The sequence below is a fragment of the Panthera leo genome, chromosome A2 (genome assembly GCF_018350215.1).
Source record: "Panthera leo isolate Ple1 chromosome A2, P.leo_Ple1_pat1.1, whole genome shotgun sequence".
NCBI lineage: Eukaryota > Metazoa > Chordata > Mammalia > Carnivora > Felidae > Panthera > Panthera leo.
The window spans coordinates 12,119,698-12,146,545 of NC_056680.1; the positions used below are offsets into that span (position 1 = coordinate 12,119,698).

A 26,848-nucleotide genomic window follows, 5' to 3' on the forward strand; every position below is an offset into this window, starting at 1 on the left:
AATGTACCGAGCATAGATGGACGGAAGGGAGTGGGTCCGCTGGAAAGCGTAGTGGTGGTCTAGGTGCGGTGATCAAGGCTTTTAGCTGTCTTGAGTGCTTTATTAGTCTGTGTTCCATAAGGAAAAGTCATTTTATTTTTTTAAATATTTTTTAAGTTTATTTATTTATTTTGAGAGAGCAAGAGAGTGCACCCAGGGGAGGGGCGGAGAGAGGAGAAGAAAGAATCCCAAGGAGGCTTCATGTTGACAGCGTGGAGCCCAACGCAGGACTTGACCCCACGAACAATGAGATCGTGACAGAAGCCGAAACCAAGAGTCAGACACTTAACTGATTGAGCCGCCGAGGCACCCCAGGAAAAGTCATGTTAGGTATTTCCCACAGAGGATGTTTCATACGGGAGAATGAGTACAAAAGTATGTGAAAAACAGAACAGGCATATAAGGTCGCCTATCGATTAGTAACTGTAGGGAGCTTCAAGCGCTTCTAAGACTAAAGGTCAAAAGGGAAAAAGGTGTGGCCCAAAACCCAAAATCACTGGACCCTGAGCAGGAACCCGGAAGCCCGCAGTCCCCAGCCACTGCTGCTTCTGCCCATCATTAAAGCCACTGCTTTGTTCTTACCATGCCTGAGATGCCCGCAGAAGCCTGAAAAAAAAATGGCTTCTCCTCTCCACCTGCCTTCCCACTTCTTTCTGACGGAACATGACAGGAAACCAATGGGCACTGGTGTCCGTGAAATGGCATATGCAGGCTTCCAGCCTTGGTGTCAGAGCCTATAGAGACCAGGACAACAGAGACTCTCCTGCATCCTCTTGCCTGGACACAGAGGCTTGGCGGTGTGAGTCCCACCCAGCCAGCGGCCGGGGATTCCCTCTTACTCCTGTAACCACCACATTGGGCAGTGATCCCCCCTCCTGGGCCTCTCTCGCTGGACAGAGCTGCACTGTCCAACATGGCGGCCACCCGTCAGGTTGGCTGACTAAAGTCAAATTAACTTAATTTAATTAATTAAATAAGATTGAAAATGCATCCCTCCATAGAACGTACAACCCCAAGAGTGAATCTTACTGTAAACTATGGATTCTGGGAGATCACGATATGTCAGGTTCAGCCGTGGTGACAAACGTCCCGCTGTGTTGTGGGATATTGATGGCGGTGGAGATGTGTGGGTGTAGGAGTGGGGGTACGTGGGAACTCTTTGTACTTTGTGCTCAGTTTTGCCGTGAACCCAAAATTACTCTAAAACCAATGTTTATTAATTTGTTTTAAAATTTATTCCTCAGTCTCACCAGTCACATTTCAGGGGCTCAGGGGTGGCCAGTGGCCACTGTATTGGCCAGTGCAAATGGGCAACATCTTCACAGAAAGTTCTCTAGGTTGGCACTGCTCCAAAAGATGAGCTCTGCGGGGTCTGACCTGGTCTGGCCCGTCTTCATACAACTGCTTGCAGCATATTCTCTCAAAGCCTGGCTCTGCTTGTTTCCTCAGTAACTTCTTACCCGTTCAGAGATTAAAGACGTAGACAGTTGAATCCCATCCCTGCACTTCCAGCAAGTGTCTTTCGTTTCTGAGAGTGACAACCAACCCCAATAAACTGTCAGCGTCAGCCCAAAAGTCCACATCTGAAGGTCCGCCAACTTCAACCAAAGTGAGAACGGAACTTGCCGGAATTTCGCTTCCTCGGCAGACTTTTCACATTAATCACCCAGCAATATGCCACATATAGTTTCTAATGTATGCAGCTTATTTGTAATATCACCGGATTCCAAATTCCTGATGTCCTAAATTTTATTACTTCCAACACAATTTTCTGTGTGAAAAACGGGTGTCTTCAAATCAGAAGTCTGCTTATGTAGGACTTTAAAAAAGCAAGTTATTTGGGGCGCCTGGCTGGCTCAGTTAGTAGAGCATTTGGCTCTTGATCTTGGAGTTGTGAGTTCAAGCCCCATATTGGGTGTGGAGTCTACTTAAAAATTTTTTTTTTAGTTTTCTAATTAAAATATTAAAGGTGCACCTGGGTTGCTCAGCTGGTTAAGTGTCCGACTTCAGATTAGGTCACGATCTCCCAGTTTGTGAGTTCGAGCCCCGCGTTGGGCTCTCTGCTGAGTGCTCGGAGCCTGGAGCCTGTTTGGGATTCTGTGTCTCCCTCTCTCTCTGCCCCTCCTCTGCTCGCACTCTGTCTCTGTCTCTGTCTCTCTCTCAAAAATAAACATCAAAAAATGTTTTTAAAAGAGAAAATATTAGAAAGCAAATTATTTGATTAAAGGGAAAAAATTGAACTGGGAAGTAATTATTATTTTCACTCGAGAAAATGAATTTCATTCCTCTGTCCTACAGAGAATAAAAGGCCACAGCAGTGGGTCACAGAGTGACGGAAAAGAAGCAGGAGCATCTTTACAGCACATCAGAAGTGTGTGAACAAGACCCGGGTTCTCCAGAATAGCCTGCAAAACGCTTCCACGCTAATGATGGTGTATCAAGATTTCATATTGGGGGCGGGGGGGGGGGGGGGGCGGCGCCTGGGTGGCTCAGTGGGTTGGGCATCTCACTTCAGCTCAGGTCATGATCTCATGGCTCATGAGTTCAAGCCCCGTGTCGGGGGCTCGAACTCTGTGCTGACAGCTCAGAGCCTGGAGCCTGTTTCAGATTCTGTGTCTGCCCCTCCCCCACTCGCACTCTCTGTCTCTCTCTCTCAAAAATAAATTAAAAAAAAAAAAAAGATTTTGTATTGGAAAAGGTTAGCATATGCTATCGGTAATTTACAGCCTGAAGAAAAAAAAGGCATCAGTTCTCCTTTTTCAAAATCAGTTTTACCAACTTTTTTTTTTAATGTTTATTATTTTTGAGAGAGAGAGACAGAGAGCAAACAGGGAAGGGGCAGAGAGAGAGGGAGACACAGAATCCAAAGCAGGCTCCAGGCTCCGAGCTGTCAGCACAGAGCCCGATGTGGGGCTCAAACTCACACACCGCGAGATCATGACCTGAGCTGTAGTCGGCCGCCCAACTGACTAAGCCACCCGGGTGCCCCTACCAACTTTTATTTATAAAACATTTTGGGGGCTAAGAGAAGAGCATCGTGATTTGGGCCAGACTGTCACTGGCCTGTAGCTTCTAGCACTCAGATTTGTGGAGAGAAATCTCTGTGCGCAGCGGGGAGGGGGCCCCGGGGAAAACCAGGCCGACCCCACTGAGAAGCATAGGAACATTTTCAAAGAAAATTGGACAGATTACCACATATGTTGATGTTTGCACTTTTAAATGTAGATTAAAGTAGAAGCAAGGTTTTACCCATCATCTTTATCTGGGGTGGGAATGACTAGAATTCGTCCCTCCTGTGAAATCTCTGGAAACCTTTGTCGTGCCCACCAAACTTGCCCATCAGCAGCTCCTCCTCCTCTTCCTCCCGGGCCTTCTTCACTTCCTCCTTGGCCTGTATGGCATCCATCTCCCTTTCTGGGCCCTTGGAGAAAGAAACAGACACATGAGACATTAGCCGCTGGGGGTTGTGTTTCCAGGGAGGGGACTGGGGATCCACCTTCAGCCTGCCCTTGCCTTCTACAAGCCTCCACACCGCCTGGGGGCAGCTTAGAAGAGCCCCCAAGGATGCCAGGCCTTAATCCCGGATCCTGTAAATGGGACCTTCTATGGGAAAAGGGTCTTTGCAAATATGATTAAGTTAAGCATGTTGAGATAGGAAGATTATCCTGGGTCATCAAATGGACGCTAAAATCCATCACTAATGTCCTCATAGGAGACAGGGAGAGATTTGACACATACACAGAAGACCACGTGAAGACAGAGGCAGAAACAGAGCCACATGGCCACAAACCAAGGGACACTAGGGGCCACCGGAGGCTGCAAGAGGCGAAGGAAGGATGCTCCCGCAGAGCCCTTGGAGGGCTGCTCAGCCTGCTCAGCCCTGCTGAGGCCTTGATTTCAGTCCACTGATAGTGATTTTGGACTTCGGGCATCCAGACCTGTGAGATGATGAATCTGTGTTGTGTTAAGCCAGCCAATTTGTGGTAATCTGTTACAGTGGCCACAGGACACAAATACACCCATCCGATTCCTTCTCTTCCCAGAGTACCTGGGCCCCTGTCCTTCAATCAGCTAAGCAGTGAACGGGTAGTGAAAGGAGTCCTCTGAGCCTAGGTGAAAAAAATCCAAGCTCATGTGATCAACACAAGGGTTAGCAGTGCAGACAACATAAAGAAGGTTCCCGTAGTCATTACTGAAAAAGAGTTTTAGTAAAGCTTTACAGGAGAAATCAGATTCAAGAAGAAATGGCTCCCTCACCGTCAACAAAATGAAAAGGCAACCTGTTCAATGGGAGGAAATATTTGCAAATCATGTCTAATGAGAGGTTCATATCCAAATTATATAAAGAACTTATGCAACTTAATAGCAAAAAAAAAAATCTGATGGAAAAAACAGGCAGAGGATCTGAATAGACATTTCCCAAAGAAGACATCCAGATGGCCCACAGACCAACAGGCCAACATAAAAAAATGCTCATTATCACTTATCAGGAAAATACAAATTAAAACCACAATGAGATATCACCTCACACCTGTTAGAATGGCTATTATATATATTAAAAAAAAACCAAAAAACCACTAGATAAAAAGCGCTGGCCAAGGATGTGGAGAAAAGGGATCCCTCATACACTATTGGTGGGAATGTAAATTGGGGCAATCACTACAGAAAACAGTATGATGGTTCCCCCCAAATTAAAAACAGTAATGCCATATAATCCAGTAATTCCACTTCTGGGTATTTCTCTGAAGAAAACGAAAACACTGTCTCAAAAGGATATCTGCACCCCCATGTTTATTCCAGCATTATCTACAATAGCCAAGACTAAGAGCAACCCAACTGCCCACCAACCAATGAATGGATAAACAAAATGTGACACACACACACACACACACACACACACACACATGCACACACACAGTGGAATATTACTTAGCCATAAAAGAGAATGAAATCTTGCCATCTGCAGCAACACAGATGGACATTGAAGGCATTATGCTAAGTGAAATAAGTAAGATGAAGAAAGACAAATACCATATGATCTCACCTATATGTGGAATAATAATAATAATAAAAAAAAAAAAAAACCAAGCTCATAGATACAGAGAACAGGTTGGTGCTTATCAGACACGGTGAGGGGTGGGGAATGAAAGAGGGTGCACAAAATGAGTGAAGGGGGTCAAAAAGTACAAACTTCCAGTTATAAAATATAAATAAGTCATGGGGATGTCATGTGCGGCATAGACGATATAGTCAATAATACTGTAATAACTTTGTAAGGTGACAGGTGGTAGCTAGACTTATGGTGAACATTTCTTAACGTACATAAATTTTGAATCACTATGTTGTACACCTGCAACCAATATAATATTGTACGCCAACTACACTTCAACTGAAGCAATAAATCAAAGGCAAGCGGTTCACAAAAAAGGATATCCAAAGGGCCACGAAAGCCATAAAACAGGGCCAACCTTCATTTGTTACCAGGGTAAGAAAACTGAAACTGGAAATACCCCTACACGCCTAGAGAAGCCCACAATCCCCGTGCTGGGTGAGGATGCGAGACAGCACAGCCCCCTAGGAACAGCCTGGCAGGTTCTTCTGGGGTTAAACCCCTCTTGTAGGACCCACCTATTCCCGGCTATTTACGCCAGAGAACTGAAGGCCCGCATCCACACAGAAAAAACTGTTAAGTAAATATTCATAACAGCTTTGATCATATGTCAAAAACCGGAAACACCCAATTGTCTGTCAACTGGTGAACAGATAAAACTACCAATGGGGTGCCTGGTGGGGGCTCAGTTGGTTAAGCATCTGACTCTTGATCTCGGTTCCGGTCATGAACTCACAGTTCATGAATTAGCGCCCCGCGTTGGGCTCTGCGCTGACAGTGTGGAGCCTGCTTGGGATTCTCTCTTGCCCCCTCTCTCTGCCCCTCCCCCACTTCCTTTCTCTCTCAAAATAAATAAATAAACTTAAAAATTAAAAAAAAAAATAAAACTACTGGGGTGCCTGGGTGGCTCAGTCGGTTAAGCGTCTGACTTCGGCTCAGATCATGATCTCACAGTTTGTGGGTGCGAGCCCCGCCTCAAGCTCTATGCTGACAGCTCAGAGCCTGGAGCCTGCTTCGGATTCTGTGTCTCCCTTTCTCTCTGCCCCTCCTCCACTCATGCTCTGTCTCTGTCTCTCAAAAATAAATAAAGATTACAAAAATAATAAAAATTAAAAAAAAAATAAAACTACCCGGCAATAAGAAGAAACCAATTACTGACTAATACCCCAAACATGGCTCAATCTCAGACACATTATGCTTGAGGAGCAGGCTCAAAAAGACCACATGCTAGCTTACTCCATTTACATGACACTTCGAAAAGTTGAGGCTGTACGGGCAGATACCAGGTCAGTGGAGGCCTGAAGTGGGAGAGGGTTTGGCTCCAAAGGGCCCAAGGAGACCTTTGGGGATGATGATCCTGTTCTACATCTGGTTCTTTTTTTTTTTTTTTTTTAACTTTTTTAATGTTTATTTTTGAGAGAAAGAGCATGAGTAGGGGAGGGGCAGAGAGAGAGGGAGACACAGAATTTGAAGCAGGCTCCAGGCTCTGAGCTGTCAGCACAGAACCTGATGCAGGGCTTGAACCCTCAAACCATTATATCATGACCTGAGCTGAAGTCGGACGCTTAACTGACTGAGCCACCCAGGCGCCCCCAGTTCATCCCATTTAAAAAAATTTTTTTAATGTTTATTTATTTTTTGAGAGAGAGAGAGACAGAGCGTGAGCGGGGGAGGGGCAGAGAGAGAGGGAGACACAGACTCGGAAACAGGCTCTAGGCTCGGAGCTGTCAGCACAGAGCCCGACGCGGGGCTCGAACTCACAGACCATGAGATCGTGACATGAGCCGAGGTCAAACGCTTAACCGACTGAGCCACCCAGGCCCCCCTACATCTGGATCTTTGTTGGTGGTTTCACAACTGTATGCGTTTATCAAAAGTCATAGACTTCCACACCAAAAAAGGATAAATCTTACAGTGTGCATATTATGCTTCAGTAAATTTGACTTGTCAACAACTGACAATGATACCAAGCGTGGCCAAAGATGCGGCATAAACCATAACTCTCAACCTCTGCAAAAGGAAACAGAAAAGAGGATGACACACTGAAAACTGTTGGGCTGTGTGGGACCTTGTGACCCAGGCTGTCCTGTCCTGGGCATGTGTCCACTGAAAGACACACACGGGAATGACGGGAACAGCTTTATTCGTGAGGCCACAAGCTGGAAGCAATCCAAAGCTGTATCAACAGAGAACGGATATATACCTTCTGGAATAGTCACACAGTAAGAATGAGCTGCTGCTGTATTCGATAATATGAACCTCACAGCACTGCCTGAATGAGTAACTATTGGATGGCTCCACTTACATGAATTTCAAAAGGAGGTCAAATGTACGACAATGGGATAGTGGTTCCTTTTGGGGGCAGCTACCGGCAGGGAGGGGGTATGAGGAGGTTCCCAGAACCCTGGTAACATTCTGTACCTTGATCTGGGTGGGATGTTTACTAATAAAAATCCATCAAGCCCTTTCCTATATGTTAGACTCAAGTACAGACATAAATGAATGATGACCAAAAAGTTCATTGTGTGTCATACCTTAGTTTCCCCCCAAGTGGCTTTGCCAAAATTCTCAGCATACTCTTCATCGTCTGTGATCAGGAAGTTATCGAAGATGGTTCCTGATCTCACCTGTGGATGAAAATAAGGCCATCCTTATTGATGTGACGAATACAACAACTTTGTACCAAGAAGCAATTGTATGTGGCTCAGGACCCTAAGGGTGATTGGATCTCAACAGTAGCACGTGCCTAAACCCATTTCTGAAGCATCCCTTCCCTCCGAGGCACTGGTTCTCAAACTTAGAAACTCCTGATGCCTGGTGTCCCCCCCCCAGGGATGCTGACTTAACCAGTCTGGGGTGCTGCCTGGGCGTGGAGACTGAAGAGCACTCAAGGGACTCGAGCGCTTGTGATGTTCGCCCACCACTGCCCGAGAACTTGACTGTGCAAAGTCAGCCCGCAGCGTCAGCACCACCTGGGAGCTTGCTGGGGAGGCAGGATCTCAGGCTCCACCCTGGACACTCTGCTAGCATCAGAATCTGCAGTCTTGTCCTAAAGCTGATGGGCCCCACAGGTCAACTCCAGGCTGAGGAGTGACAAATCCCCAGGGGGCAGCGAGGCAGACGGGAAATGCAAAAAAAAAAAAAAAAAAAAAAAAAAAAAGGAGGTCAGAAAGGATGTCTGTTTTGTTCATGGCTGAATTACGTCTTGAGTCCAGGTATGGGTACCAGGTACACAGTAGGAGCTCAAGGAATACCAGGTACACAGTAGGAACTCAAGGAATACCAGCTATGCGAATGCAGGAGTTTAGGCTGAAGCTCAGAGTTATCAAACTGCAGCAAATTTATTTATTTATTTATTCTTTCTTTCTTTCTTTCTTTCAGCGGGGGAGGGGCAGAAGTGGGGGGGGAGAGAGAGAGAGAGAGAGAGAGAGAGAGAGAGAGAGAGAATCCCAAATAGGCTCCATGCTCGGGGGCTGAGCCCGACGCATGGCTCTATCCCACGACCTTGGGATAATGACCTGAGCTGAAATCAAGAGTTGGACGCTCAACTTCCTGAGCCACCTAGGCGCCCCCGCGTGATAGCAAATTTAAAACCAAGTAACCTGCCAAAGCTCCAGTCCAATGGCACCAATGTTCTCAAATTCTGAGAGGTCGTACTCCGTCAAATAATGGGTGTTTTTCAGCTTCTGATGGAGCCAAACGTCTTTGTCTATACCCTCTGGTTTCAGGCCATCCTGCAACAACAGAACCTAAGTGCGGGTCCGGAGGGACGCAGGCAGAGGCGGGGGAGGGCCATCCTGGGGCATCGCAGGAAAAGACACCACCCACCTGGTACGGAGGCTTCTGCAGCATCGGCGCCTGCCAGTCCCTGTCCAGTTCGCTGTTCCAGTCGCTTGGCTTACTGGCACTGGCATCCAGAAAATGCTTCTCCCAGTCCTTACCATGTATAAGGAAAAAAACAATCAAATCTCAGATGTGAGGAAAGAAATTCTTAGCTACCCGGAGGCAGCAGCAGGCCCATGGGCCCATTATGCGTGGGCCCATTGCAGGCTGTCAAATCATAATTTGCCCATCAATTTGGTGATCAAAGGGCCAAGTGCTCAGGGTTCTCAGTCCCACCGAGGATGTCAAGGCCCCATGCTGCCCGGATTTTCTCCCTAAGCCTTGGCATGATCACACCGCCCTTCCCAAACTGGTGAGGAACAACAGTCTGGAAAACTCAACATAGTGGCTAAAGTTAAAAAATGTTGGGACAGGGGCGCCTGGGTGGCTCAGTCAGTTGAGCGTCCGACTTCGGCTCAGGTCATGATCTCACTGTCTGTGAGTTCGAGCCCCGCGTTGGGCTCTGTGCTGACAGCTTAGAGCCTGGAGCCTGCTTCGGATTCTGTGTCTCCCTCTCTCTCTGGCCCTCCCCCATTCATGCTCTGTTTCTCTCTGTCTCAAAAATAAATTAAAAAAAAAAATTTAAAAAAAAATGTTGGGACAAAAGTGATGTTGGGGGGAAGGGGCCACACAGTCACTGCTGGTTAGGTGGTCTGTCCTTTTACATCACACTCGTGCATGGAATGTTCCAGAGAGAGAGGCTGGACAACCAAGAAATGTTCCAGGATTTACCTGGGGATTGCTGGGTAGCAGGAGAAAAGCAGTTATGTTATTTAGACTTTACACATATATTATATAAAATATATACATATGTATATTAACAGTCACAGTATACACATATAAATATATGCATACACATACATGCACATATGCATGCATATAATACATGCACACACATGTATAATCCGTGTGTATAATAGATGTGGACACACATATACATATACACATTAACACACATGCACACTTGTATACACATATACACATGTAGACATGCACTCATATATATACACATATATCTGAGTCTCTATGTCTGTACGTGGCTCAGGAGGTGTTGAACAAATATTTGTTGAATAAATAAATGGATGAGAATGGGGCGCCTGGGTAGCTCAGTGGGTTAAGCGTCCGACTTTGGCTCAGGTCACGATCTCACAGTTCGTGAGTTCGAGCCCTGCGACAGCTCAGAGCCTGGAGACCATTCCAGATTCTGTGTCTCTCTTTCTCTCTGCCCCTCTCCTGCTCACTCTCTGTCTCTCTCTTTCAAAAATAAACACTAAAAAAGACTTTATAAAAACATAAATGGATGAATAAAAGGTGCTATGGATTAATATTCAGATAAACATATAAAAACAGGGGCATCTGGGTGGCTTAGTTGGTTGAGCGTCTGACTCTTGATCTCAGCTCAGATCGTGATTTCATGGTTCGTGGGTTTGAGCCCCGAGTTGGGCTCTGTGCTGACATCATGGAGACCACTTGGGATCCTCTCTCTCCCTCTCTCTCTGCCCCTCCCCTGCTCACACGCACTCTTTCTCAAAAGTAACAAACAAACGAAAAAAGACGGGCTTTTTCATGATATGCAATATTTCTTAATGACTGACACGTAGGATTTGGTGGCTCCCGGTCGGCTTTTTTGCTCCCACCTCAACTGGCAACAGATGAGCCACTCTTGTGCTGGGACCAGGAAATGGTTACAATGCAATCCAAGTAGCCAGCTCCTTATAATTGCAGGCTGTCAAATCATAATGCCATAATGAACTAATTTGCTTAGGAGTTCACACAGAACTGAACAAATGGACAAAACACAGCCAGTTTGGAGGCCAGCTTCTGAGCGTATGATTAGGCCCCACCAGGGACCCACCTCAAGTACGCTCAGCCCTAAGGCACACAACACTGCTAGCCCACATCGTTGTAGCTCAGAGGCAGCCAGGACTTTCATCCTAAGACCTGTGTCCTCTCCTGCATAGCCAGAGGGCTGCAAGGTCAGTTTCTTCGCCATTCTGTGCCTTGTTTTTCTGTTTGCTTGTTTTTTAATTTTACTGTTTATTTATTTTTTAGAGACAGAGAGAGAGAGAGAGAGAGAGACAGAGGACAAGTGGGGGAGGGACAGAGAGAGAGGGAGACACAGAATCTGAAGCAGGCCCCAGGCCCTGAGTTGTCAGCACAGAGCCCGACGCGGGGCTCGAACTCACGGACTGTGAGATCACAACCTGAGCCAAAGTCGGACGCTTAACCGACTGAGCCACCCAAGGGCCCCTCTGTACCTTGTTTAAATAAGTGCTCTTTCCAGGTGAAAACTACTTTTTTGGTCTGTTTTTAAGGTAGTTCAGTAAGGGAGGGAGAAACTTTGCTCTTTTGCTTTAATGATTACATTGTCTATGATGACATACTTGATTATCAGACAGCAATGCCACTGAGCAGGTTTAAGTTGCCAGAAATTAATCGTAAACACAGACATTAATTGCCGTACAGCAAAGACAACCGTCTTAAGGCAAATGGTTCATGGGTTTGGAGTAGTGTTTGATGCTCAAAACAAAACACTGCGACAATAAATAAATGTAAACTAAACACAAAACAAAACAAAACAGAAGGTAGCTTGTAGTGGGCTGAGTGGTAGCTCCGGGTAAGGGTTTGTCCATGTCCAAAATCTCGGAATCTGGGAATGCAAGCTTATATTGAACAAAGGATCTTTGAAGAAGTAATTAAGGTAAGGATCTTGAGGCACATCTTTCTGGATTATCCAGGTGGGCCTTAAGTCCAATGACAAACATCTTTATAAGAGATAGGAGAGACACAAGAAGAAGAGGCCGTGTGGGGGCGGGAGGTGGCAGGGCAGAGATTGAGGTCTACCAGCCAAGGAACTCCTGGAACCAATGGAAGCTGGAAGAAACAAGGAAGGATTGTCCTCAAGATCCTTCAGAGGGAGTGTTACCCTACTGATATCCTGGATTTCTGCCTTCTGCCCTCAAGACCCATGAGAGAATACATTTGTCCTTTTTTTTTTAATGTTAATTTATTTTGGAGAGAGAGAGAGAGAGCGTGAGCGAGTAGGGGTGGGGCAGAGAGAGAGAAGGAGGCACAGAATCCGAAGCGGGCTCCAGGCTCTGAGCTATCAGCACAGAGCCCAATGTGGGGGCTCGAACTCAAGAACCATGAGATCATGACCTGAGCCAAAGTCGGACACTTAACCAACTGAGCCACCCAGGCGCCCCTCTGTCATGATCTTTAACGTTTTATTTATTTTTGAGAGCACAAGTGGGAGAGAGGCAGAGAGAGGGGGACAGAGGATCAGAAGCAGGCTCTGTGCTGACAGCAGCGAGCCCAATGTGGGGCTTGAAGTCACGAACCGTGAGATCGTGACCTGGACTGAGGTCGGATGTTCAACCCACTGAGCCACCCTGGCTCCCCCCACCCCCCTACACTTCTGTCATTTTTAAGCCACCCACTTTGCGGTCCTTTGTTAAGCAACCCTAGGAAAACTCACGCAGACCCATTACGTTAACTGATTCTTGGTTGTCAGTCACAAGTGCGATGCTCAAAAAATACTTCATGTTCAAATTCGGAATAGCAAAATAAGAAAAAAAATCACTTTTATAAAGATTGCTGATGCAATATCCTTAAAAAAAACCACATGGGTTAAAAAAAAAAAACTTGCTCACTTTCATCACAAATATTGTAAGACCAGGGGCGCCTGGGTGGCGCAGTCGGTTAAGCGTCCGACTTCAGCCAGGTCACGATCTCGCGGTCCGTGAGTTCGAGCCCCGCGTCAGGCTCTGGGCTGATGGCTCGGAGCCTGGAGCCTGTTTCCGATTCTGTGTCTCCCTCTCTCTCTGCCCCTCCCCCGTTCATGCTCTGTCTCTCTCTGTCCCAAAAATAAATAAAAAACGTTGAAAAAAAAATTAAAAAAAAAAACACAAATATTGTAAGACCCTTTCACGATCCCTGGAAGCGTGAAGCTATGTGGCCGGTTTCAGTGGCAAATGCTCCAGGGAGGGCACTTTGGTTGTGACCATGTGGGCATCATGATTACCAGCCATGCAGCAATCACACAGGACCTGCGTGCTTACAAACTCCACTGGCACACTCTGTGGAGATGTTCGTGGAAAATGCACACCTGGGATTTGTCATCTTTCGCCTGGTCCCAATCCTTGGACTCTGCGGAGGACTTCTCCATCTTCTTAAGTGACGTTAAGTTCCAGTCATACTCGATGTCGCCGGATTCAATTGATTGACCGTCAATTTTCACTTCGTAAGTGAGGTCCGGTCTTAAAACCAGAGCATAGAGGTGTGTAAATCCATCAACCTGCACGTTTTAAGGGGAGAAAGGATAACGATGAGAACTTTGACATTTCAGGGCAGGACTACGTATGTGATTTAAGTCGCTGTTGGTCAAAGCTTTCCTGTAAACAGCAAGAAGAGTGTTTCTAGGGACAGGGGTTGACTTGACTACAAAACGTGGCCCACAGAAGAAATCGCTCCCTTGTAGAAAACTTCCGCGCTACCAGCTGACTTCTCTTGAGTGGCTGGTTCCCTTATGTGTAGACAATGCTTCCCACCTAGAATCCCACAGGTGGTTATGACAGGGTCTTGGTGTAACCCAAACACCACTGCTCTGTTCGGTTTATGAAAAGTTATGCGGAAAACGATTTCCTGTTCTGTATTCTGAAAGATACCAAATGAAGCCCAGTCTATTTTTTCAACACAGCGGGGACCTTTCTAATGCTCTGAGTTGTCTAGCAAGGGCAGGCCTAGTGTCTCTCTTGGTCACAGTTAAAAGCCCCAGACCAGACACAAGGGAACCATTGGGCAAGCATTCAATAAATGACAGATGGGAGGTGGATGGGCAGGTGTCTGGGGAGGTCGGGGCTGCCCAAGATGTGCCTGCCTGTCAGCAGTGGGGCTGCCTGGTCATTGTCACGGGGCATGCCCTAGAAATGTCTGTCGCCGGGTCAGCCTGACCTGCTGTATCAGCACCTGAATGGACCCTCCAGTCTCCTGCACAGACCTTCCAAAGATGCTGATGCTGCTCAGGGCTCAGGTTTGGGAACCACTGTCTCAGCATCTTAAAGGCTCCATCAGGAGGATTCCCCCTCTGCTAAGAGCCAAAAGTAATAGCTTCTTCAGTACCCCTCTGCTCTGCTCTGAGGGGCATAGGCTGCTGTCCACACCACGGCCGATGGCTCTGTCTGCTCCGTGTTCCTCTCGACCTCTGTAGCTCGCTGTGACAGCTGAGTACAGCTTCTCCCAATGCTCCCTCCCTGATCTCTGTCCGTCTTTGTCTCCACTCACCTTTCCTAATTTAGACTTTGGGTTCATTGGCCATCCCGAGGGATAACATCCACTCCCACACATATGCAATGGATCCAAACCAGGATCTTTAATCCTAACCATTGGCCTGAGCTACAGAGCGGAGTTTCCAACAACTTTCTGGACACCTCTACCTGGATGTCTGCCAGGAGTCCACAACCAATGGTTCCAAACACATCTCTCGAGTGTGGCCTGGCCCCCCACTGGTCTTTGTTTCCCCTGATTAACAGCAATGCTGCTGAGATTCATCGACCACATACCCAGTAGCCGAATTCCAAACATCACAAAGTCCTCTGGGTCCCACCCCTGTCAAAAACGGTCCCATGTTCTGTATCCCATTGAAGCCTTGGCCTCACAGTCTCACCCTTCTCCCTGCCTATCGATCACCCTGTCCCTCCAGCCCCCGCCCCCCAGAACATCTGAGGTATTTCTCTAACAGGCAGATCTGCCCCTCTCCTTGAAAACCCCTGAGGGCTGACCACTGCCTGCAGGGAAGATTCTCAGCCTTTCTTTCACAGCATCACAGAATGAATCCAACCCCACTGGACGTAGCTTCTCCTCACTGGGACCACCAACAACCTGCTGTGAGTCAGTGCTCCTTCAACAGAAGCATCTTTTCTTTTTCTAGCAGGTGCAGAAATAGCACATGTCTGAGGGCATCATCAATCTGCGGCTGCCACTCGGGGCCCCATAGGCTTGCTGTCCTGAGCTTGTCATGCTCTGACCTCCCCAGCACAGTCCAGGCCAGACTTCATGGCCTCTGTAGTGTCATCCCTAGGCTCTCCCCCACATCCAATGTGCAACTGAACAATTCCTCGGGAATCAGTTGTAAAACCTGTGCACTCAGTTGGCCTTCGAGCTCTCCCTCACCCCCACAGGAGTGATGTCAGGCCTCTCCATTTAAAGAGGACCTGATGATCCTTTGCAGCCACAAGGTCGGCGGGTGGGACCCCAAGAGAGCAACGAGGCTGCCAACGGGAGACTCACTGGGGCTTTGTGAAGAGACCGAACACACCCCTGCTTGGGTCAGGACTGAATAAATAGTGGCGATTATGGACACTTCCCCTCTGTGCAGTCACTGTGCTCTCCAGATGCACCCCGGCCTCCTGCCCAGATTTGCCCAGACTTGTGGAGGCCCCCCATGTTGAAGCTCTGGGCACTGGGGATGCCCCAGGAGTCAGGTCCCTGCTTCCTGGTGGCTACATTCAAATAGAGGGGTTGCTTCGGGGAGTGTACTTCCCTTCCGCGGGCCCGGAGCCAGGGACGTGATGCAAGCTGCCTCTTTGGAGAAGCCCTAGGCTGGGCCGTGGAGTTATGAAGGCATCAGTGTTGTTTTCACAGGATCCGTGGTAAAAAGTAAGAAAGTATGCTTCCATTTTAGAAACATTCCCATTTGTAAATGTTTTGGTATGTTGAAGATTAATTTCTTCAGGATGTTTTTGCGTCCCAGCCTGAATATTTTATTCCATAGTGAGGACGGACACCGCTGAAATGTGACTATTCTATTGTAACCCTTACAAGGCAGATTATAATACGATGTCACAGCTCACAGTGAAAAGTGAGTATGCCCTCCTGATGGGTACAAACGTCAGAAAACAAGCCAAAGGGGTAGGCAAGTATCTCTAATAACACTGCTAAACTGGAAACCTAGGGCATGGGGGGTGTGTTTGCTAAGATCCATACCTGGCTCAGTTAAATATTTTAATTTTTTTTTTCAACATTTATTTATTTTTGAGACAGAGAGAGACAGAGCATGAACAGGGGAGGGGCAGAGAGAGAAGGAGACACAGAATCTGAAACAGGCTCCAGGTTCTGAGCGGTCAGCACAGAGCCCGACGCGGGGCTCGAACTCACGGGCAGTGAGATCATGACCTGAGCCGAAGTCAGACACTTAACCGACCGAGCCACCCAGGCGCCCCATAAATATTTTAAGATCAAAAGGATTTTCTCTAAATTTATGCTGTCATTAAGAGTTAACACAGGTGGCTGGGTGGCTCAGTCAGTTAATCATCCGACTCTTGATTTCAGCTCAGGGTATGATCTCACAGTTCGTAAGTTCAAGCTCCGAGTTGGGCTCTGCTGACAGTGTGGATCCTGCTTTGGATTCTCTCTCTTTCCCTCCCTCTCTGCCCCTTCCCTTCTCTCTCTCTCTCTCTCTCTCACTCTCTCTCAAAATAAATAAACATTAAAAAGAAAAAAAGAGTTAACACAATCACAGATTTGAATACAGAAGCACTTACCTTACACCTGATCGATTTCTTGTTTGAGTGATACTGATTCTTGAAGTGTAAAATAACATGAACTTTCTTGAAATCAAATCCACAAATATCGGGCCCTACAAAAAAAAAAAAAAATATTAGCTGCTCTCAATTTCTTTCTATGATGCATCACCCCAGGAGACCCCCAATCATTGTGAAATAATATACGAGGCACCAGAAGTCTATAGGTGCAGGAACAATCGGACGTTGTCATAGAGATACTGAAATGGACAGCGGCACCCTTCTTGGTTCAGGGGACTTCTCGGTTCACTGCAATTACTTTGGAGTCAAGTGTAAGGCAGCATGTGAGTAAGAAAAAGATTTAACAGTCTGGGAAGCATCCTTGGCACGCTGCCTGAGACTTGGGTCCTTGGTCTGAAGCTCTAAGAGGTGGCCTGTGCCAGGTGAGGGACTAGCTGGCTCTGATCTCAGCTTTCACCGTGCTAAGACATATTTGCAGCGACGCAGCTACCCACGCCCCCGTGTCCTGCTCTCTAAAATGGGGATGTTAATCCTGACTTCCAAGGCTACTTTGCCAATTAAATGGGCTCAGGTATGTAAAGCATTTAATATGGCAATGCTCAATATTTGTTATTATCATTATGCACAACACGCAGGCACACATTCAGACTAAGACTTTCTGAACGTACTAAACAAGGTTTGCAGGAGGTATCTGGAAAATTTGTCCAACCTTCTGAGGATGTTTGGAATTACCCTGCTGCTGCTTTACTGAGCTTAAGCCTCCGGAATGTACTAGACCCTCTGGGTGTCTTTCTGTCTCGAATCAAATTCCACCACATCCATTGACCCAGGGCTGCACCCGCCCCTGGGGATTCTGTGAGGCAAACCCTATGTAAACACAAGCAGATGACGGCAATTTTTTTTTTTTTCTACAACTTGCAGTGATGAATCTCCAGAATAAGAGAGATCCAGGCTGCACATAATTAAAGGATATCATCAATTTGCCAGAGTGGATATGACATTGAACTTAGAAGTAGCATCCTGAGGGACCCACAAAGAACAGTATGTCTACCTCCCAGCTGAGTTCTCAGAGGACAATGTTTATGTAATTTCCTTTTTTTTTTTTAAATCACTGGAAAACATTCCAGTTCAATTTTTAAAACAAAAGCTATGGTATGTGAACTATCTGTATGAAAGTCTACCACCTCAGGATTAAAATATGAAATTTTCCCTTCAAAGTTGGTCAGAATTTTCTGATTTCTAAGCACCTACATGCTTTAAATATTAAATTAGGCTTCAGAACATGCCCGGGCATGCCTGGGAAATCTGGACATTTTCCATTAAGAGCGATCATAAAATATTTATGCATGTAATGGATTTTTATGAAGAAATGGGAGTAGACAGATAGGCTCTAAAGCCAGGCTGACCCGATTTGGGGCAAGTAAGTTTAATCTTCGTGAGCCTCAGTTTCTTTATTTGCAAAATGGAAGCTGTGTTACCTGTTTCCTAGGGTTTTAAACATAATTTAAGACTGCATTTGTATCGCTGGCATCCTGTTTTAAGAAAATAAAAATAACCTAAACGAAGACATTTTAATTTCCTTTTTAACCAAAATAAAGATGTTTGTTCTTTGTTCCAGATTTTAAATGCAACAGTAAATTGGAGTCATGGTGGAGAAGACAGCAGGGGTCAGGGACTATGCAATTGGTGGAAAGTTTGCATATATGTAATGTGGTAGCCTTAGAGAAGTCACCTTGCCCTCCAAGACAGGGCAGGATTATATCCAGATTCAATAAATAATATAATATCTATTCTCTCTACTTCTAGAACACTGTGACCAGCTGTACATACAAACATGAGAACAGTGTAACAGGTGTCTGAAGGCTGATGCTGATAACAATAAATTCAAAGATAAGCACTGGAAAACCAGGACAGAGAAAACTTCTGCAATACATCCATGTCACGAGAGAAAAGAACTTTAAAAAAGGATTCCCTAAACTTGAATTACAGACAGATATTTTGAAATTACATTTCCAATATTTTTGGGGGGTGCCTGGGTGGCTCAGTCAACCGCTTAAGCGTCCAACTTTGGCTCAGGTCATGATCTCACGGTTCGTGGGTTTGAGCCCCGCGTCGGGCTCTGTGCTGACAACTCAGGGCCTGGAGCCTGCTTCAGATTCTGTGTCTCCCTCTCTCTCTGCCCCTCCCCCACTTGCCTTCTGTCTCTCTCTCTCTCTCACTCTCTCAAAAATAAACATTAAAAAAAATTTTTTTTAAAGATTTTTTTCACTTATTTTTTAACTGTGGTAAAATATACATAAGATTTACTGTCTGGGTCATTTTTAAGTGTACCTTCAGGGGTATTAAATACATTTGCCGTGTTGAGCAACCATCCCCACTGCCCATCCCCATGACTCTTCATCTTACAAAACTGGAACTCTATATTTATTAAACACTAACTCCCCATTCTCCCCTGTCTCAGCCCCTGGCAACCACCATTCTATCTTCTGGCTCTATAATTTTGACTACTCCAAGGACCTAAAATAAAGTAAGTGGAATTGGATAGTATTTGTCTTTTTGTGACTGGCTTATTTCACTTAGAATAATGTCCTCAAGGTTCTTCCATGTTGTAGCCTGTATCAAAATTTCCCTCCTTTATAAAGCTGAATGATGGTCCATTATATGGATACCACATTTGTATATCCATTCATTTGCAGATGGACACTTGAGCCCTCTAGTCTTGTTCTTCTTTTTTGAGATTGTTTTGGCTATTCAGGGTCCCTTGAGATTCCACATGAATGTTAGAATGGGTTTTTCCATTTCTGCCAAAAAAAAAAGTCATTGGAATTTTAATAGGAATTGGATTGAATCTGTATATTGTTTTTAGAATCTGTAGAACGCTTTGGCTAGTGTTAACATTTTTTTTTTTTTAACGTTTATTTATTTTTGAGACAGAGAGAGACAGAGCATGAACGGGGGAGGGTCAGAGAGAGGGAGACACAGAATCCGAAACAGGCTCCAGGCTCTGAGCTGTCAGCACAGAGCCCAACGGGGGGCTTGAACTCACGGACCGCGAGATCATGACCTGAGCCGAAGTCGGCGGCTTAACCGACCGAGCCACCCAGGCGCCCCTAGTGTTAACATTTTAACACTATTAAGTCTTCCATTCCATGAACATGGAATGTCTTTCCATTTATTTACATCTTCTTTAATTTCTTTCAGCAATATTTTGTAGTTATCATTGTATGAATTTTTCACCTCCTTGCTTAATTCCTAAGTATTTTACTCTTTTGGATGCTATTGTAAATGGAATTATTTTTGTAACTTCCCTTTCAGATTGTTCATTGTTCACACATAGGAACATAACTGGTTTTTGTGTGTTGACTTTGTATCCTGCTACTTTGCTGAATTCATTCACTAATTCTAATAGTTTTTTTGTGCGATCTCTATGATTTTCTCCATATAAGATCAAATCATCTGCAAACAGATCATTTTACTTCTTTCTTTCCAATTTGGATGGCTTTTATTTATTTTTCTTGCTTGTTTGCTCTGGCTAGAACTTCCAGTAGTATGTTGAAAAGAAGTGGTGAAAGTGGGGGCACCTGGGTGGCTCAGTTGGTTGAGCATCCAACTCTTGATTTCGGCTCAGGTCATGATTTCATGATTTGTGAGTTCGAACCCCTGCTTGGAATTCTCTCTCCTTCTCTCTCTGCCCCTCCCCTGCTTGCACTTGGGCACTCTCTCTCCCCCTCTTCCTCTCAAAATTAACAAACTTAAAAAAAAAGTGGTGAAAGTGGGCATGCTTGCCTTATTCCTGATCTTACAGGAAAAGCTTTGTCTTTCACCACTAGGTATGTTTGCTGTGGGTTTTTCATATATGGCTTTTATTATGTTGAAGTAGTTTCCTGCTATTTCTAGTTCGTCAACTGTTTTATCGTGAAAGGGTATTGAATTTTGTCGAATGCTTTTTCTGCATCAATTGTGATGATCATGTGTTTCTTTTTTTCTTTCATTCTGTTGATGCGGCATATACTATTGACTGATTTTCATATTTCAAATCACCCTTGCAGACAAGGAAGAAATGCCACTTGGTCATGGTGTATAATCCTTTTAATATGCTGCTGACTTCTGTTTGCTAGTATTTTGTTGAGAATTTTTGCATCAATGTTAATAAGAATATTGGTCTGTAGGTTTCTTTTCTTTTAGTGTCTGGCTTTGGTATCAGAATAATGCTAGCCTCATAGAATGAGCTAGGAAGTACATGTTCCCACCTCTTCAATGTTTTTTTGAAAAGTTTGAGAAGGATTGGTGTTAGTCCTTCTTTAAATGTTTGGTAGAATTGGTGAGAGGTTCATCAGATTCAAGATTTTGCTTTATTGGGAGATTTTGGTTTACTGCTTCAAGCTCCTTACTATTTATAAGTCTCTTCAGATTTTCTATTTTTTCATGATTGAGTCTTGGCAGATTTTGTGATTCTAGGAATTTGTCCATTTTACCAAGGTTATCCAAATTTTTGGGTGTATAATTGTTCTTAGCACTCTCTCATATAATTCCTTTTATTTCTGCAGAATTGGTAGTAACATCCCATTTCTGATTTTAGTAATTTGAGTCTTCTTTCTTTGTCCATCTAGGTAAAGGTTTTGTCAGTTTTGTTGACCTTTTTGGAGAAACAACTTTGGGTTTCATTAATTTCCTCTGTTGTCTTTCTATTCATGATTTCATTTATCTCTGCTGTACTCTTTATTATGCCTATTTCTCCCTTCAATTCTACCAGTTTTTGTTTCATATATTTTGAAGTTCATTGGGCGTGTAAATGTTTATAGTTATTACATCTTCTAGACCTTTTTATTAATATATAATGTTCTGTGTCTCTTGTAACCTTTTATTCAAAGTCTATTTTGCCTGATATTAGTATGGCCACCTCTGCTCTCTTTTGGGTGCTATTTGCCTGGAATACCTTTTCCCACCCTTTCACTTTAAACCTCTTTGAAAAAAACTTTTTTAATGTTTTTTTTTTTTGTTTTTTTTTTGTTTTTTTTGAGAGAAAGAGCATGAGTGGGGGAGGATCAGAGAGAGGGGGAGACACAGAATCTGAAGCAGGCTCTGGGCTCTGAGCTTTCAGCACAGAGCCCGATGCGGGGCTCGAACTCACAAACCATAAGATCATGACCTGAGCTGAAGTTGGATGCTTAACCGACTGAGCCACCCAGGCGCCCCTTCTTTCGTTTTGAGTTTTTGTAGGGAAATGTTTAAATTCCTTTTTAACTTCCTTTTGTGTATATTCTATAGCTACTTCCTTTGTGGAGGAACCATGGGGGTTACATTTAACACCTTGAAGTTATAGTGCTCTAATTAGAATTTACACCAGTTTAACTTCAATAACACACAAAACTCCGCTGTTCATTTGTTTGCACTTCTGTGATCGGAAGCAGCGATCAGAGTTCAGATCCCTGATACTGGGAGGACAGGGTCCTTTTTGCCCACCCCGGCTGTGGCAAGCTACGTATAGGCTGCTCCAGGAGCACATGCACAGCTGTCTGCCGTGTGGCTTGAAATGGGGGATGGGTAGGTCTCCTGTGCTAAGAGCTGAAATTGCCCCAAATTAACCTTCCCATTCTTCCCCTGGAAGAAGCAATCCTTCCACAGACTTCAGAGTTCCAAAATAGTTACATCATATTCTGTTGATTTTTGTCCAGGTGGGGAGATGGATTCCTGGTGCGTCCTATTCCATTTTCCCAGAATCCTCTTTATCCTGAAAACTTTTTGAACCCACACGCTTCAGTTATGTCCAGTTCCTGTGGCCCAATGGTCTCCCATGCCGATTCTAGCACAAATTTTAATCAATTACTCCTGGTATCAGGAGATATTTAATGTGTTCCAGGGGTCAGCAAGGGCTAGGAGGAAATGTTTTTGGCTTTCCTACCATTTTCATGTGTCAAAAATATTAGCCTTCTTTTAATTTTTTTAATCATTAAAAACATTAAAACCCATTCTCAGCTCATGGGGCGTAACAAACACAGTCCGTCGGCTGACGTGGCCCGTGGCCAAAGTCTGCTGACTCCTGATGCATTTCAAATACTTGGGACTACATTACTATCGCATAAATAACTCTCTCAAAAGTACAATAGAGGGGTGCCTGGGTGGCTCAGTCGGTTAAGCGTCCGACTTCGGCTCAGGTCATGATCTCACGGTTCGTGGGTTCGAGCCCCGTGTCGGGCTCTGTGCTGACAGCTCGGAGCCTGGAGCCTGCTTCAGATTCTGTGTCTCCCTCTCTCTCTGCCCCTTCCCTGCTCATGCTCTGTCTCTCTCTGTCTCAAAATAAATAAACATTAAAAAATAAAAAAAAAAAGTACAATAGAATGGTACAGTTGCCTTTTTATAATGTTAATTAGGTTCCACGGTACTAAAAACCTTTGGTTGGATATACTCAACACTACTACTGAAGCCCAGTCTTGCTCTGAGGAATTCTATCAAGTGGAAGGAAGGGTTCAAAGTCATCAGAAATGGTTGTTTTGTGCTATCTGAACTCACCAAACATAATATAGTACTGAGATTTTCCATTCAGGTTCTTCTGATCCACATCTGCAGGGAAGATCTTAACGTAGCCCCCTCCACAGTCCATCTTTTGCTCGTGTTTCACTGTGTACTGAACGACCAGCGTCTTCCCTTTGTTGCTAAACGGTTTGAAACGTGCCGAGATGGCATAGAATCGGCCATTTTGCGTGGTTTGCAGACCTTTAAACAAAAAGGACTCGTGAAGGATGAGGAATGACACGTGCGCTCGGTGCTGCAGGGAATTAAATGGTCACCCTTCCCCCTGCCCCCAGGAATAACCACTCACATCAGCCCAGGGCCTCACACACACCTTCACAATAATATGGGATGGCCATACCACTAAGTCTCTCTGCTGCCAGAAACCTTCTATTTCCACACCCCATTGTTTCTCTGTGCTCAGTGTACCACTGTTGTGTCTTAAATTGAAACATTTCAGCTGTAGATGACAAATGTGCAGTCTAAGGGGATAAGGAGTTAATTTTGCTTCCATTCATCCTCCAAGGGGTGGGAATACACAATAAAGCTTGTGCGGCAACTTCGTTAAAAACCAGAGCATCCTACGTCTTTTCTTTCATTCCTGTCTTAAAAGAGTTGCTTTGGGGGCGCCTGGGTGGCTCAGTCGGTTAAGTGTCCAACTTCAGCTCAGGTCACGATCTCACAGTCTGTGAGTTCGAGCCCCGCGTCGGGCTCTGTGCTGACAGCTCAGAGCCTGGAGCCTGTTTCAAATTCTGTGTCTCCCTCTCTCTCTGACCCTCCCCCGTTCATGCTCTGTCTCTCTCTGTCTCAAAAATAAATACACGTTAAAAAAAAAATTAAAGGGGCGCCTGGGTGGCTCAGTCGGTTGAGCGTCCCACTTCGGCTCAGGTCATGATCTCACGGTCCGTGAGTTCGAGCCCCGCGTCGGGCTCTGTGCTGACAGCTCAGAGCCTGGAGCCTGTTTCGGATTCTGTGTCTCCCTCTCTCTCTGACCCTCCCTGTTCATGCTGTGTCTCTCTCTGTCTCAAAAATAAATGTTCAAAAACAAAAAATTTTAAAAAAATTAAAAAAAAAAAAAAAAAAAAAAGAGTTGCTTAGGACACACGACCGTGGATGGAGAACAGAGTGCTGACCTGTAAAAAAGTGCTTCCCTGCCCTGGATGAGCTGGCCCACAGTTGCCATCTTTTTTTTTTTTTTTTTTTTATAGAGATACCACCCTTTTGTCACATGAATCACCTCGTATTTTAGAAGTTTAGGTGTTCAAGACGAACCCGCCCCCACCTTTTCAGTAGCCACTAGGCTCTGTACCAAATCCTTATCTTACACTATTGAAAACAGAGCCAGTCTTATTATCATCTAGTCTTCCCTGCTCCACATTCCTGCCCCAAACCTGCCTATGCAGAGATCCATCATAAATGCACTTGACATTTTCTGTCGATACGTCCAAGCCTGAACTCACGACTGACTGCCCATACCACACTCGTCTCTTTCTTTCTCCTCCATTCTCTCCCCGCCCCCACCCTTCCCTTTCTCAAAGAATTCAAAGGATCTCCCCTCCTTTACCCCTTTACCACCCAGGCAATTCCTAAGGCCAAGATTCACCACCTCTCCGTCTCTCCACCCTCCTCGGCCACCCCCATCGTCTCTCACCTCTTCCCATTTCTGTCTGACTGAATTCTATTCATCTTTCCATCTATGGCTTCTGTGTGATGGTCCTTGGAGATCACAATGAAAGGGGCCAAACTAATGGGTATCCCCAGTGCCTTGCCCATGTGCTCTCACTAGATGTGTGCTGGAGTGAACGAAACACAGCATCTCAGGATGCCAGATTGGAGGAGGAAAAAATGTGGTGCGGAAAAACCCAAATGGAGACCCCTATCCTTGGACAAGCTTGATGAAACAACCTGTTAATTTCACTCCATTTTTGTCCTATGGGCTGAATCGTGACCAACTCTTTCGGTCCACGTGTAACTTAAAACACAATGCATATGCAATAGAAAACCAGAAGCTGGGGCGCCTGGGTGGCTCAGTTGGTTAAGCGTCTGACTTCGGCTCAGGTCATGACCTCGCTGGGTTTGTGAGTTTGAGCCCCGCATCAGGCTCTGTGCTAACAGCTCAGAGCCTGAAGCCTCCTTCAGATTCTGTGTCTCCTCCTCTCTCTGCCCCTCCCATGCTGATGCTCTGTCTCTCAATAATAAACGTTAAAAAATTAAAAAAAAAAAAAAAAAGAAAGAAAAGAAAAGAAAACCAGAAGCTGCCGACAGGACAACACCGGAGGAGCGGAGTCAAGGTAGAGGTGGAGTGGAAGGCTGGTGAAAAGAGGAAAACTTTTCATCCGAACCAGAGGTTGGACAATCTTTTCTGCCAAGCCAGAGATCAAGTATTTTAGACTTCGCGGGTCATACAGTCTGTGTGCCAACTTACTGCCTTTACAGCATGCAAAAGGCCGAAGAACCTAAGTCAATGAATGATCATGGCTGTGTTCCATTAAAACTTTACTTATGGATATTGACATTTCATATGTTTCACTAAATTTTATGTAATTTTTATACATTATAAAATACCATTCCCCTTTTGATTTTTCCCCAACAATTAAAATATGTAAAAGCCATTCTTATCTCACCAGCCGTGCAAAAAACAAGTGTGTAGTTTGTCCACGTTTGAACATCAGAAATGAGAAGAAGACAGAAGTTACCCTTGGCACTAGGAGGCTACTGACTTGGGGAATGGGCAGTGCAAGGGGGCGGGGGCTCTGAAAACCTTCCCTATCTGATCCAGAGTGTACAAATGTAAACACTCATCTTTCTATACCCGTACGATCTGTACACCTGACAGCATGTAACTTTTAGGTCGATTTTTTTCTCCTTCTTAAAGTGGAAATAAACATGAGAAGTATCCCCTAATCATTTTCCTTTTGCAGGTCAAAGACCTGGAGTCTCCAAACTCCTGCCACTAGTGCGTATACAATGGAGCGACCTTGGGCAAGTAAAGAAAGGAAAGAGAAAAAGTAATGCCAGGCCCTATCCAAGCCTTAGCTTCCCCACCCGTGAAACGGCTGTAAGAGGTGTTATGGGTGTGCCACACCTACCTCGGAAGGTTGCTATGGAGGTGAGGCGTGTGTGTTTGACATTTAGCTCCATTTTCTCACCATTCCTACACTAACCTTTGTCCTTCTCCTTATGACCATAAAATTTCCCCGACGAGAGTCTAAAATGCCCAAATTGGGAGTCATTGGTGGACTGCACCCAGCGGTTCCTCCAGCGCTCTGTGGGGGGAAACAAGACCGGTTAGAGCTGAGACTGTTCATTTGAATCATGGAGGTGTGTGTGTGTGTGTGTGTGTGTGTGTGTGTGCGCGCGCGCGCGCGCGCGGGGGGGGGGGGGGGGGGGGCGGGGGCTCGAGGCTTCAAAGCTTCGCCACCACCGACCCCGCGGCGATGGGCTGGTGCCAATGGCGACTCTGGCTATCCGCTGGGCAGCCAAGGATGGAGGAGCTTTCGCCCCTACTTTCCCACCACCATGGACATCGCCTTTTCACCTCCGTCTAGAAATTCCTCTTGGAAGTAGACGGTGGCCAGCGCCACCCGCAGCACGCAGACCGCCCACAGCGGAACGGGAGCCACAGCCATAGAGTGCGCGCTGCTCTTCTTGTAACGCCCCTTTGCTCCCAGCGGTCTCGGCGAAGTGCCAGACCGTCCCAAGACTACAACTCCCGTCACGCCTCGCGATTGTGATCTGAGGCACCATTGGCCTCTACCGCGCAGTG

At 45.6% G+C, this 26,848-nt stretch overlaps 1 protein-coding gene across 1 annotated transcript; it reads right to left on the minus strand.

The window, feature by feature from the left end:
• Positions 1 to 3,235: 3,235 nt before the first annotated feature.
• Positions 3,236 to 26,843, minus strand: CALR3 (calreticulin 3). The gene is made up of 9 exons (XM_042928804.1): positions 26,621 to 26,843; positions 26,247 to 26,348; positions 23,083 to 23,286; positions 16,573 to 16,667; positions 13,140 to 13,328; positions 8,978 to 9,085; positions 8,752 to 8,883; positions 7,684 to 7,776; positions 3,236 to 3,460 (listed from the first exon to the last, which is right to left on the minus strand). Exons 1-9 carry the CDS (start codon positions 26,709 to 26,711, stop codon positions 3,317 to 3,319), a joined length of 1,158 nt encoding a protein of 385 aa, XP_042784738.1. The 5' UTR covers positions 26,712 to 26,843; the 3' UTR covers positions 3,236 to 3,316.
• Positions 26,844 to 26,848: the final 5 nt, after the last annotated feature.

What these genes read in the sequence shown, in the direction of transcription:
- CALR3 (XM_042928804.1), bottom strand. Translation starts at nt 26,711, where the DNA reads ATGGCTGTGGCTCCCGTTCCGCTGTGGGCGGTCTGCGTGCTGCGGGTG. An exon ending in AGAGGAATTTCTAGACGGAG is followed by an intron (nt 26,349 to 26,620) that starts GTGAAAAGGCGA and finishes TTCCCCCCACAG; the next exon opens with AGCGCTGGAGGAACCGCTGG. An exon ending in TCATAAGGAGAAGGACAAAG is followed by an intron (nt 23,287 to 26,246) that starts GTTAGTGTAGGA and finishes TTTTGTTTAAAG; the next exon opens with GTCTGCAAACCACGCAAAAT.